Genomic DNA, 13,655 nt, shown 5'->3' with positions numbered 1-13,655 from the left:
ATAAAAAAATGGAGAAGTAGCAGATTAGCAAACACCAATTCTCAACAGCAGTATAACCTACAAAGTAAGTGGGTAGCATTATGCACAGGGAGGTTAATCACAGCTCTTCCAAGACCAGAAAAAAAATGTAATGGACATAGTTCAGTACATCTGAGCAAGTGCAGGAAAAGCAGGCGATTCAGGTAAGGCTGTACATGCACTCTGATCTGAATAACTTGCTCCAGTTTGAAGAAGTGTAATAATGGGCCATTTGGGTCAGGGCATGAGATTTTGTCTACTCAAAAAAAGTTCTAATAGCTTTGCTCTACTTAATGGTATATTTTATGCTGCTCTCTATACACCAAGATTCTATATATATATATTCACACACACACACCTCATACATTCTGACAGAAATGACATACAGCACTGCTGGACTGTTCAGCTACTTCAGTTTGTATCATGACCTCGGAAACCTTGAGTCTGTGGAATACCCTCTCTCTCTCTCTCTCTCTCTCTCTCTCAGATTTAGCCTTTCATTGTTTTAATAAAAGCATGAGGACATATTGATCTGAAAAGTGGTAAGCATAGCATAGTGCTTTAGTTTTCATTTTTGTGGTTTTAACTTCTTCTGTATCTCTTGTACATTGTAAAATTTCATGATTTTAAATACGTCACATTTGTTGTTTATTATTCTTACTGGGACCTACTAACTGTAGGAGTAAACTATTTGGTTTAAAATATTGGCCATAAACAGAATTCAATCCAGAGTTTGATTTTTCACCCCTCCGGCCCAAATCATTTTCCTCTGCCTACCCACAATCACCTTTCCATCTCTAAGTTCAAATATAGCTATGCACAAGTAATTCTCACCTTTTTATTACAAAAATAAATAATGAGGCTTCCTCTCTGCACATATATTTCTCAGTCGAATAGCTATTGTAGTTTATTTGATCATGTCCCTGACCCCTCATAATTCCTTTTTTTCTAGTAGGTCAAAGTAGCTACCACGCAGCCTGATACACTACATTCTTATTAAGCTTCTTTTCAGGTGAGCTCAAACCTTGTCAGTGCCTGTACCTAGAGTGATAAAACCTAGAGATGTTCACAGCCAAAAGGTACTCTAAAAAGGTACTCTAATCTGAAAATTGATACCGTACATGTAACATTGTGGGATTCTAATTTGCTGAATTGCAATGCCTTCCAGATCACATTTACTGAGTTTGCAAGTGAAAGTTTTTTTTTTTTTTAAATTAACTACCAGTTCTACAAACTCAACCTGGAATCTGAGAGTCAAGCTAGATTCTTTCTGAATTGTCCATCATCAGCACTAGAGATTCTGCAAGCCAAACACTGCCCCTAGTTACATTTATACTACCCCATAGTCTTCATATTCCGAGCTCTGGAAAATCTGAGGGAAAAAAATTATAGGTTTGGACAGATGCAAAGGGAGGACTGAATTTGAAATGAATGGGATTCATAAGTATATTGAAAATAGAAGTTTGTAACCACATCTTGTTTCTGAGTGAACAGGAAAATAATCCAGTCTACTCTCCCACAGATGTGTTAGTTCCGCAGAAGTGCCATTAGTAAACTTTTATTTTATCATTTTTTAAGCAAAGCAGATTTGGTTGCAAATATCCACAGAGAATTTATCTGTTGCATGAGAAGGTGCCGTATTTATTTACATAGTCATTTTTCAGACCAAGACTGCATTTTGGACCGGATTCAAAGTCCACTGAAATCAACAGAAGCCTTTCCATTGTAATCAGGAGGGTTGGATCAGGCCACTAAAGCAAGGGGTGCAAAAATATTTGCATAATTCAAGCTGTGAGGAGTCTCCCTCCTCCAAGCCCCATCCTCATTATTTTCACTTAACCCGCAATGAAAGCAGAAAGTGAGGTGAATGTAGTGAATATTAATGTAAAAGCCATCCTGCCCTTACATTTCATATTCTAAATGTAATGAATTCTGTTTCCTTTAACGTAGTTTAACGAATTTTCAGAAATGATTTTTCTTTAACGTCAACAAAATTGACACTCAATTTTTCACATTTCCAACCTTTTTAAGTTATCAGTCTGTTTTAATCAAAGCACTACCAAAATAATAATTTTTCATTTACCAAAAAATGGTTTTAAGAAAGAAAATTAAGTTTTGATAAATGAAAAATTCCAATTATTTTGATAAAAACAAATATTGCTATGTTAAATTGTGAGAAAAAGTGGATTGTTTTTAAACCAGCCCTATTTCTGAGACAGTACTGACCCATTGCCTGAATACAAGAGTGACTTTTCTACTGTATCTGCTGTCTTTTGGATGATGTAATGAACAAAAGGTGTCCTAGTTAAGTTGTAATTTCAAGATTTCCTATAAAATATCAAGTAAATATTCCATAATTCACATTTATTTTTACACAAATACCAACATTGTTCATATAAATTGGGCATTTGCACACACAGTTGTGTGTCTAACTAGCCATGTGTTCACAAAACCATTCTTTTCCCCTGCAATCACAGTATTTGTATGCACGAATGAGGTATTCTTTGAAAATCTGACTCACATTCTGTGAAGTGGTTTGGGATACTTCATGATAGACACACATTGCTGTAAGACTTACTGGTAAGTATTTTCACAACGTGGACAATCTGATGACATTCGTTCAAAAGAGTATTTTCAAGAAAGGATGACACGTTAGTAGTTTGATACTTCCAAAGTTTTAAAATTACTCCTAAAAACTGTTTGGCCATATGTAATGGCTAAGTAAGCGTGTGGACAAAAGTGGTCTCCCCCCCGCCCCTCCCCCCCGCCCAAAAAAGTGTATGTCACGTTCAGAGATGTACCAACATCTCTCTGATATCATCACTGTATTCTTTAAAGACAGGTTTTCAAATGTCCTCATCTAGGAAATGATAAATTAACATTACTCACTTAAAGTATGTTATATGTACAAGTGCATGAGGATTTTTTTTAAGTGCACTTTGTTCTACTGCCAACCTGTTTTGGTGTTTGGTTTTTCTGCAGTCATCAGTACATTCTCCCTTTCTGAAAGAAAGCCTCATAAGAAAAGCACTGCATTTGCCGAGGATAACATCTACATTTTGCTCTTGCAAACGTATTCCCCTTTCCTCTCCCCAGGACCCCACCCCAAAATTATATATAGATGTATATATGTGTGTGTGTGTATATATATATATTTATATATTTATTTACACATACCCCTCTACACAGACCCCTACATATCCCAAAAGGAACAAAGCTATACCTTCTCATTCTGAAAGTTTTCTTTGTTCATTTCAAGAAGAAAGAGTGCAGAGCTTATGAATTGCCATTAGATAAAAACTCAGTGGTGGTGGAATCCTCAAGGAATTATACATAGTCTTATTTCTAAAGTTAAGCGTTATTTCAATAGCACCTATCCTGTTATACTAAAAAGGTAAGTCATTCAATTCAGTGTCATACAAAAGTTAGGAAGTGATATCCTATTGATATAGGAATAAAAACAAGACATAGTCCACCATACCTTGATCTTAGCAGAAGAAGAAATATGTACACTCTTATTTCTAAAGCATTTCTACTGTATTTCAACAGTATGCAGTTCTGCTGGAAGGCCAAATCATTCAAGATGAAGCAGTGTGTGAAAAGTTATTTAGGGACATCCAACTGATAATAAGAATACATTATAAGTAGCTTTTATTGTAGTAAGATCCATTTCCCCTGCCCCCACAAAAAGAGTTCTACTATATTTTAACCAAATAAGAATGACAATTCAAAACACCCTACCCAAAGACTAGCATTATCCAATAGTTCAAAAGAAGCAACTCTTTTTCTATTAATTGGGTAGACCTAATGACTGCAGAAACAAATATTGGTTGCTGTTTAAATCCTGCTATCTGAGATGCATTTTTCTGCTAAGGTCAGATCATCAATTGACAGAATCACTTCAGCACAACAGAGGTCACAAACAAAATAAATACAAAGACTAATTCCAATTTTATTTACATATAGGTAATTATGTTCTATATTATATAATTTAAAAGTGCATTAGGATTGCCTGGTGTTTTACAAGTATCTTGGAAGACAAACTTCCTGCTGTGAGCATCTTTCAAACTAAAAATCACACAGATAATATAGTGAACTACAGACCTCTGGCTGCAAATTTTATGGCTTATTATTTTCTTTGCATCACTAAGTGCCCTGTGCAATTCCCATTAAATTTAAAAGACTCCCATTGACTTTAATTGGAATTGCATTCATTGGTGCACAATCCTGCATCAAAACCTACTAGCACTGATAGCTGCATCCATTTATAGTTGTCCCAATACCGGATTAGGGTCTTCCACCAGTGTAAACCAAGAGTACATCCACTGAAGTCAAGTACCCATGTAATTCCATTGACTGGTTTAAAAGAACTCAGAATTAGACCTCTGGTTATCTCACTTTGCTAAATATATTAAAAACAGAAAGTTTTGCATTTCAGAAATAGGATACCAAAAAGTACAAAGTAACTTTCATCTGTATTGTTGACAACTAAATCCTTAACTGGAATACAATTGCACATACACATGCTTTACCAGTAATCTTTTTCAATAGATGGTGCTTAAGAGCAAAGAAAAAATTGCATAGTTACATTGAATGAATGTTACATTGGTAGGCTGGGGTATGTAGAGTCATTTAAAAATGGTACTGGATTTTTCAACATAATTAGGTGCTACTTACAAAACAAAGTAAGGAGAGATTTCATTCCGAAAACCTTATTTTTTATTTCATTTGGGAAAGTGATAATACAGAATAATATCTGAAATCACACAATTTAAGTGAAAAAAGATAACAGAGCAATGTATGTACAGTAACAATAGTTTTAGACATTAGTAAGTTACATTTAATACTTACGCATATTATAACTTTCATTTGTAGCATCCCAAATAAAAAAATATATAATCACAGCCCAAATAAACATGTAGCTGCAGCTAAATTTGTATGTGGAAATGCCAAAAAACCCTGTAGGTTTTCAATGTACATTGAAAATAATTTAAAAGAAGAGGATGCATTTTAAGCTTTATTCTGTAAAGGCTTGTACACATGCTAATAGTCCCAAAATCTCCAGGAGGTCTACTCCTGTGAGTAAAGTTAAGTATCTATGTAAATTTTAGCAGGATCGCTACCTTAATCTGGAGCAGGAATAGCTTTAAACCTCTAAGGAATTAAGAAGAGGTTTGGAGGAAAACAAAATTTCTCTACTATATTTTGATGTTAAGACTTTTGCCTTTTATAATTTCTTTTTTGAATGATTTTTTTCCTTCATTAAAACAAGTAAAACCTATTTGCTTAGCGCAAATGAGAACATGGCTAGTAGGCTAATTAACATGCATATCATCTATGAACAAGACTTCACACACACACCTGATTGTTTTGAAAATGGCAGTATTTTGCACATGTAATTGCATACTCAGCTGGGAGCACACACGCATTTTACCTACTGCAATTGCACTAGTGAATAAAAATGTTCTTATGGAAATCTTTCACTTATTTTCATTTGCAACTGCATCATGAAGGCATTTCTTTTTTTTTTAAAAAAAAACTTGTCCTAAATGCCCTTCTATTTTCTCCCTTCTAGATAACTTTGCTTCTCCAAAGATAAATACATTTGTTAGGAGCACACCAAACTTTCTGTAAAACTGTTTTTCACAGTAAACAACTGGGAAATGTCACCATGACCTTGTAACCATTGCCTTTGTGGGTACAGTACTGCTCTCTCTATATATTAATAGATATACAGAAATTTAAGTATGACAACAGGCACCTCTATATTAAAGCACTGAAACAGCTTTATTTGAATTTGCCTGTTTTAAGACTGAGACTACTTGACAAGGAGCAGCTTCATTTGGCAGAGTAGAGTACAACTATTTTTCCATGTTCTACTTAAAACAGCAAAGTATTAATAAGGTGATTGGAGTCAAGCTTAAAAAACACATTCGCTATGACTATTTGCAGATAGTTTCAGAGCAGAAATCATCTGATTCTTAAACCTGGCAATTACATGCTAAGGTACATTTAAATGTATTGCCAAACTTTACATGTGGTCAAGAGACACTAGGGAAAAACAAACAAACAGTAAATTCCCTTGTACGTGGATTCAAGAGATTTCTAGTGAGGTTTATGAATCTAGAAAGGAGTAGTTTCCATGATAACCCACCCTTCCTGCTTGTATATCTCATCCCTTGGATCCAAAATAGCTTTAAAAAAAAAACAAGGGGAATACATACTTTTTAAACTAAAAATGGGGTAGGAGGAACTAAATGTGTGCAATGGATTCAGTTACGTGGTAATTCATGAGTTTTAAGTAAACTGACATCTTCTCATTACGGCATCTGTCTGATTCTGTAAAAATTCCGTTTTCATGTCTCACGGTGAGCAGAAAAAAAAAAGTTGGGCACATGGGATTAGGTGAGAATCCTGCAGTTGGGTTAGGGGAGACATTAAGATGACAAACATTTGTGGGGAGGACGTGAGGATGACATGTCTCCTTCACCACCCTTCAAGAAATTTCATTGATGAAATCATTAAGTACTGCCTTCTGAAACTACAGTACCATCTGATATTCTTAACATAATTACAGGAGTTACCCACTTTTTCTGAAACTCTTCTGCCCATCTATGATAAAGCAGGTAATGTATGTACTGTACCCAGACATGTCACCTGTTATCAAGCATTTTTCCAGCATTTATTGTAGTAGATCTAGCTTTATGGGTAGGAGAACCTCAAGGGTGACTAGTTCCACGAACTTCCTTTAAAATGTTACAATTGAAAACTAAGCCAAAGCTAATGACTTTTCTAAATTAATAAATGAACCTCTTCGCCAAAGACCTTGTTTTCTTTTTCCTCCCAATGCTTTTCCATTCCTTTCTATTGTCCCCTATTCTTTTCTTTCCTCTCTTTTCCCCTAACTTCTCTCTCATCTCCAACCATTTATTATTTATTATATAAAATAGAGCAGTAGTGACCTCATTTTGGTGGCAGAATAGATCTGATAAAATCCAGGATATTTTTCTAGTTCCCTTTCAGTCAATACTGTGACTATTGCATTTCAAATTTGAGAGTTTGGATAAATTGCAACCCATCATGTTTGACAAACTTTAAACATTTAATACAGAAAACCAATTTCTGTATAGTCAGTGCTTTTTACAATATGTCCCAAACATTATCTGACATGAAAATGTAACACCATTTCCAGGTGTGGTACATTCTGAATCACTTATGTTGAGAATATTTGACATGTTTAAACGCTATGTCTTTTTAAGTCTTAATTTGTACCACACTCTGCTTCCATAAGACATGTCATGATGATATGATGACTTACTTGATTCTAAGTGAATCTGATTTATCCTACTCTTTTGGATGGCATGTTTTAGAATGATGTTGCCTTTTTAAAACTGGATTGATTCTAACTTAAGCCAATAGTCCATTTTTGTGTACACTAAATGAATATGAACTATATAATAAAAACAAACATTAAAACAGAAGTTAAAATCAGAATTTTCAGTTCATGAATCAATTGTCATCTGCTAAACTCCAACACTGAGCGGGGTACACCAGGTTAGATTCCAATACCGTTTCACAAAATGGTTAATAGCTAACGTTTTTATTCACAAGATCACTGATGTATTCAGGCTACTGCTGTTGAAATACACTCAGACTTTTTTGTGCAAATCTTGGAATGTTCTTGAAGTTCTTCCAACAAACTGGCATTAGTGTGATCAAAATTCTTCATATACACAATACTGCATCATAGAAACACCATTTGTATCATTCATAAACCGAGCAGAGTCTCCTAGAACCTTTAGTGTTAGGCTATGCAGGTAGCATTATATTGAATGTCAACCTGTTTCTTGCTCTACAGCCTGGCATCTTATGATGCCATGTTTTAATATATACGTTTGTGATCCCACGGTGATACTTGTCTCTTTGCTAGCCAGTCAAGGAGGGTTGCTTTTCAGCTTGTGGTGTGAACCATCCATTTAATTTTTTAATAGCCAGTCAATTTCCACTGACTTAACAGTTTTGGTAGTCCAATTATAGCAGAAATTTGTGCCTGAAATAGACTATCTAAAGCCATTTGTACTTGTTCAAATGAGTTTTAAACAGTCAGTAAACAAGTCAGTAGCCAATGTGTATGATGTAGAACATTCCAAGTTTCATAATGCAAATTCAATGCATCATATAGTTACATTTATAATAAAATCTAATTAATTCCTAGCAAATTGAATATGACAATATTTAATGCTGTCTCATTTCTTCAGTTGTATACTTTAGAGGCTAAAGAGCTAGAAAGTAATCTGATCTAATGGGTTTTACTGTTTAATAATTCTTGATCTACAGAAACAACGTTTAGTTAAATCAACATTATAACACTCTTGTGCTTAATAATACAAAGATGACCTAAATCCTACTTTTAAAAATATTTAATTCAAGCATCATATAGTAAAGTCAGTCTATTAATAGCATCAAATACTGTCAGTATAAGGAACAGTTAAACTTAATTCCAGCCCAAAGAATCCATTCTGTCGTCTTTCATCAAAGACTTCCTAAGACAGGAAAATAGTTACTCTTTCAACTTCTTAATTTTAGTGCCTTGGCTAAAAGGTTCTGCATTCTTTATTACTTAGCTGTGCAGTTTTATTTAGCCCCTCATGAACTTCACACCATTTAAATAAAGTTCAGAAATCAAATGGATGATAAAGTAGTGGAATTGAATAAAAGGATCTCTGAAAATAGTTTTAGAAGCTTCTTTGAAAGGTAGAACCAATCAGCAGTTGCAAAAAAAAAAAAATACACTACTGACTAGCCTTATAAAACTACTCACAGAAAACCCTCAGCTAGTGTTACCATACAGAGTGTATGGTAACACACACACACCTCTAACACAGAGTACATACTTCAATTTTTAATACCATATGGGATAGAAGCATCACAATTCATGCCTGGTTGTTTGTTTGCGGGGGGTGGGGGGGTTATAATGAAGCAATAATTTAAAGTCAATACATAACTGCCTTCATATAAACACTGCCATTAGATCATTCAGTGGTCCATTCTCTCCCCATCCCCTCCTATCTGACACTGGTATAAGGTTCATTTATCTGTTCCTAATTAGATCAAAAGCCTGAGCATTATCAGTCAAAATAAGAGGATCTTAATAGTCAAATTTCCATAGTGCATAATGATACATTTAATTATGCCCATGTGAACATCGATCGGGTTGAGTTACTGATCTGTGTGCATTTTGCTCTGTTTGCGCCCGGGAGAGGTTACAAAACTTCAGAGAGGCTTTAAAAAATAAACCCGACGTTCTTGCTAGAAAGTTCACCTAATCTTGGTTTATTCTTGCTTCTGTATGTTTTAGTTAGCTCATTAATGCAATGCCCTACTGAGGAGACGATAAAAAAGAAGTTGTGCTTGAAAGTGTATCACTGTTTGTACCTCAAGGTACTACAAGTGCCTGGGCTGCAAAGCATCAATATAAAATAGGGAGAGAAGGATTATGACCTATTGTTCCTGTGCAGAGCCACAGTTTAAACTGTAGCATTCGCTCAGAGGCTGGTAGCACACTAGGTACCTTCCCCAGAAGGCTCAGCCTGGATACAGGAAATCAGCCCCGAGAGAATTACAGCATGAGAGATGCTGCTTTGCAGCAGCTAAGGAAGTTACCGAAATACAAGTTGAGGGCTGAAAGGTAGATTCGCAGACAGTGTAACCGTTAACAAGAAGAGACCGCAAAGGTTTGCAATGCATTGCAATAAGCAACACAGTCAGAGAGCATCTACTACAGTGAAATCTGATACGAACATCTGCAGAGCCTGTCACAGGCAGCTAAGTCAAATCATAGTCCGCTGTGCACGCAGGAAGATACTTTTCGTGCTGCATGCCTCTACCTGATCTTATTTTTGCTTTTGTACTCCCAGCCCTAGAAGCAATGGCAGAGACAAATGTCCCATGCAGCTGAGCTGAGCTGCAGGAGGAAGTTTTAGACACTTCTCCAAATCATCTCAGAGGAAAATAAAGTGTTCTCCTTACCTCGATCGGCTCCCACCGCCAGCACCTTAGCAACAGGAAATAATCCTGAGATCGCTACTAAGGCTAAAAGAAACTCAGACATTGTTGTAGCCGGATTGAAGCGTCCTCCTCTGCCGGGGTTGCTTGGCTGCACACTCAGTAAATCAGCGGCAAGTCTGCAATCGAGCTGCGTAATTTACAAATGTCAATGGGAATTCGTCTGCTAAATGAGCCCAGGCTGCCTCCCTTCTCCCTGCTTTCAGCAGGATTGCGAGGTGTATGTGTGTGAGAGCAGCTTGTGTGTCTTGACTTTTCAATGCAGAGTACGTCTGATCTTACATCACGCAAGAGGGGCAGTGAGAGATGCCAGAGGATGGGAATTCACTGATTAATCACTGAATCTACCATACACCGCTTTGGTGTCCACATAAATCACCCCTATTACTTATTAAGAGGCATTTAACACAACAGGAAAATACCACTGCAAATGGCAAACACTACAAATCACAATTATTTCTGTCTCCCTGAAAGGGAAGTAACTCTCAATATTCTGTTGGGATCTGGACATTTAGAAAGGGGAGGCTTCTGCATTGTATCCAACAACTAAGCCTTTCTGATCGTCCCCTAATGGCAAGCCAGGATTCAGATCATTCATAGCCTCTCTTCTAGAAGTAGCACATTTTAGTTTTGTATCTAATAGAAGCAGCAGTCTCCTTGAACAGGATTAACAGGGAGCAAAGTAACTCAGTTCTACTCAAAAGGAAAATGGTCGCCTCAGCTAGAGAAAATAGCAAAAATGAAATAAAAAGAGGTTTTTTTTAAAAAAAATATACAAACACAAACCTCAGGAGGACTTGGGTATCACACTAAGTGAATCAGCAAACAAACAAACAAACAAACAAAAAGGCATTACCTATTAGCCAAAGAAATGAAGTTACCATTAGAAAACTATTTTTACATATTATATATGGGAAATAAGAGTTGACATCCAAAGAGGGATGTGCATGCTTTGGTTAGCTATTGGTGCCTCTTTACAAGAGCTGACCTAATATAGGAGTCACATTTTAAAATAATTTTAGATATTTTTTTCTGATTTGTGTGGTCGTTACTTTTTTATTTGCAAAAAAAAAAATTAAGTATTAACTTGAACCTATCAGAAGCTAAACCCAGTTTTGGTTATCTTTTTATAAAACTTAAAACACGTTTAACAAACAGCAGGTGTTAAGCCAATTATATAGACTTTTAGAGATGTGTTTTATCAGAACATAGCAAGAAGCTAAAGTTGTCAGCTAAGCCCTTTACATTTCAAGGGCAAAGCCTTAGTCCTTTTAACTTTATGTTTATATTCCCTGACACAGAGTCTAAAATACATTTTATATGAAACTGAACACCCAGAAAACTTGAGGGAGCAGGTGGTGGAGGAGGAAAACTCCAACGCAAAAAAGAATAAAACACACGTTGGGGGAATTATGGAGTATTTTAATCATATGTAGTAAAATGATGTGGATCAGTTAGGAGTGCCCTGAGATAGCTGTTTAAAAAAATTAAGGATCCAATCCTGTTTCCACTGATTTAGGAGAGCAGGATCAGGCCGAAAATTCACCAGGGAATACTAAAACCCTACCATTTGAGTAATTTACTATTGGATTACACACCAGAGCGAAGACCATTCTACTGGGCCAAATTTTAACGTTACTCACAATTTACGACTGTTTAACATAACAGAAGAACGGCCATACTGGGTCAGACCAAAGATCCATCAACCCAGTATCCTGTCTTCCGACAGTGGCCAATACCAGGTGTCTCAGAGGGAATGAACAGAACAGGTAATCATCAAGTGATCCACCTCCTGTCGCCCATTCCCAAATTTAATTGAGCACAGGACTTGGCCCAGTGTAGGGAACAATCACATACAGACAATTTAGATGATGAAATATATCCTTTCCACCTTGAACTTCTATGGTCCTATGAAATCAGCTCTTCCCGTACTTCCCAGACAAAATAGGAGCTTACATATTGAAACAGAAGTCCGCCATTTCAAGAGTGTCACTTGTCTCTTGTAAATCACAATGCTCGACTTGTATGGCTCTTATATAGTAATTACAGTACTGCTTGTGTCTTATTACATTTTTAACATATCTTGAATCGTGTTGTGAATTACACCTATAAGTCACGCACAGTTCGAGTCTAGGCTGAGGTACAGGAATAAAGTCCGCGAATGCAGAGAATTACAGAGATAATAGGTTTATTTCACTCGAGTGAGGTGCCCCCCTGCTAATCAGGAGGGGACCCCAGCTGTCGGTTACACAAAGATTATATACCTTCTAGCAGTGCATGCTACCCTTGTGCATCGTAACTTTTAGCCAATGAATAAGCCATTTACTTGCCTCTCACCTATACTAACTAAGCATTTTCCTCGTGCTGGCTAGCATTACAAGCCCCCGAGCTCATGCACAAGCCCCCTCTCCTCCTCCTCCTCAAGGCCATATTGTCTGAATTAGTTGGCATTCCTTCCTTTTACTGTTTCCAGATGTTCCTTTCTCCCCTTCCCCATTTTCCAGTACGCGATGTGTTTGCTTCTAAAAAATGGCGGGCCCAAACCAAAATGGAGTCACTCATGCTAACTTTCCCCAACAATCGGAATGTTTTTCTTTTTATTTCATAAAAGTATGAATGGAAGGTGCCTCGTGCCACGCATGGAAACTCCCACTGAAGGCAATGGCTTTCTCCACATGGAAAGACTGCAAGACTGGGCTGCATGTCATAAAGAAATGCATGTATGCCATATAACACAGGACTTTCTCAGCACACTGCTGGCAAAGCTATAATTCTTACTTTTGATAGTATTCAATCTTTTATTATATTTTAACTGAATTCTTCTCTCCTAACAAATTTAGCATAATGATTGCATATTTTTGATTCAATTTTTATTAGCAGTCCATTTTATTTTTCAGATTTATAAAATGCATCCTGTGCACAGGACTCAAGGCAGTCATAATTTTGCCTCAAACATTATCTGTTAATTGGCATACTGTCCCTTTATAAGTTAATCATTCTTACAAAATCATTTCCACTAAAAACGTATTTCCAACCATCTGAAGCTTTATTACTAATTTGTTCCTTTTTAGCTTTACCCCATACTTATCTAACAAAGCTTTTCAGTACTCTACTTGAATAATTTGCTTTAATGATAAAGCGCAATTTACTATCCATTTTAAACATTAACGAGAGTCTTTGAGGAATTAATTGATCTTACTTTCAATATTGCAAATCACATATGCATCTAAACTTATTAAAATAAAAAGGCATTTCACTTTTTTGAAATAAAAGTCAATGTATTCTGTATTTCCAGGAAATAAGTTGTCAATATACCCAGAATTATAAATAAAAATGTGTGCACTCAGAATTATAAATAAAAATGCAATTACCTGTAAGTAATCATTTGTCAAATAGCCACCCATAAATGAATCTTGGTTTAAAATGGTGCTATAAAGAGATGGTAATTATCATGGAAGCCTGGTTTTAAAATATAGGCCATTGAACAAATAAAAGTTGACCTTTAATAAATCATTTTCCCCCTCAACTTCATTTCCATTAAACATTATTCACTATGAAGTCACATCTATGTG

At 36.0% G+C, this 13,655-nt stretch overlaps 1 protein-coding gene across 1 annotated transcript in view; it reads right to left on the bottom strand.

Moving 5' to 3' along the window:
• The window catches only part of LRP1B (LDL receptor related protein 1B), a 1,255,163-nt gene extending 1,244,871 nt beyond the window's left edge, over nucleotides 1-10,292 (bottom strand). Inside the window, exon 1 of the mRNA XM_054044441.1 lies at nucleotides 10,048-10,292. Within this exon, the coding sequence (XP_053900416.1) occupies nucleotides 10,048-10,129 (82 nt within the window). The 5' untranslated portion in view covers nucleotides 10,130-10,292. The remainder of the gene's footprint in view (nucleotides 1-10,047) is intronic.
• Between the last annotated feature and the right edge of the window lie 3,363 nt (nucleotides 10,293-13,655).

This window comes from Malaclemys terrapin, chromosome 11, assembly GCF_027887155.1.
Source record: "Malaclemys terrapin pileata isolate rMalTer1 chromosome 11, rMalTer1.hap1, whole genome shotgun sequence".
NCBI classification, from domain to species: Eukaryota; Metazoa; Chordata; order Testudines; family Emydidae; genus Malaclemys; species Malaclemys terrapin.
This window is presented reverse-complemented; position numbering and strand designations above follow the sequence as displayed.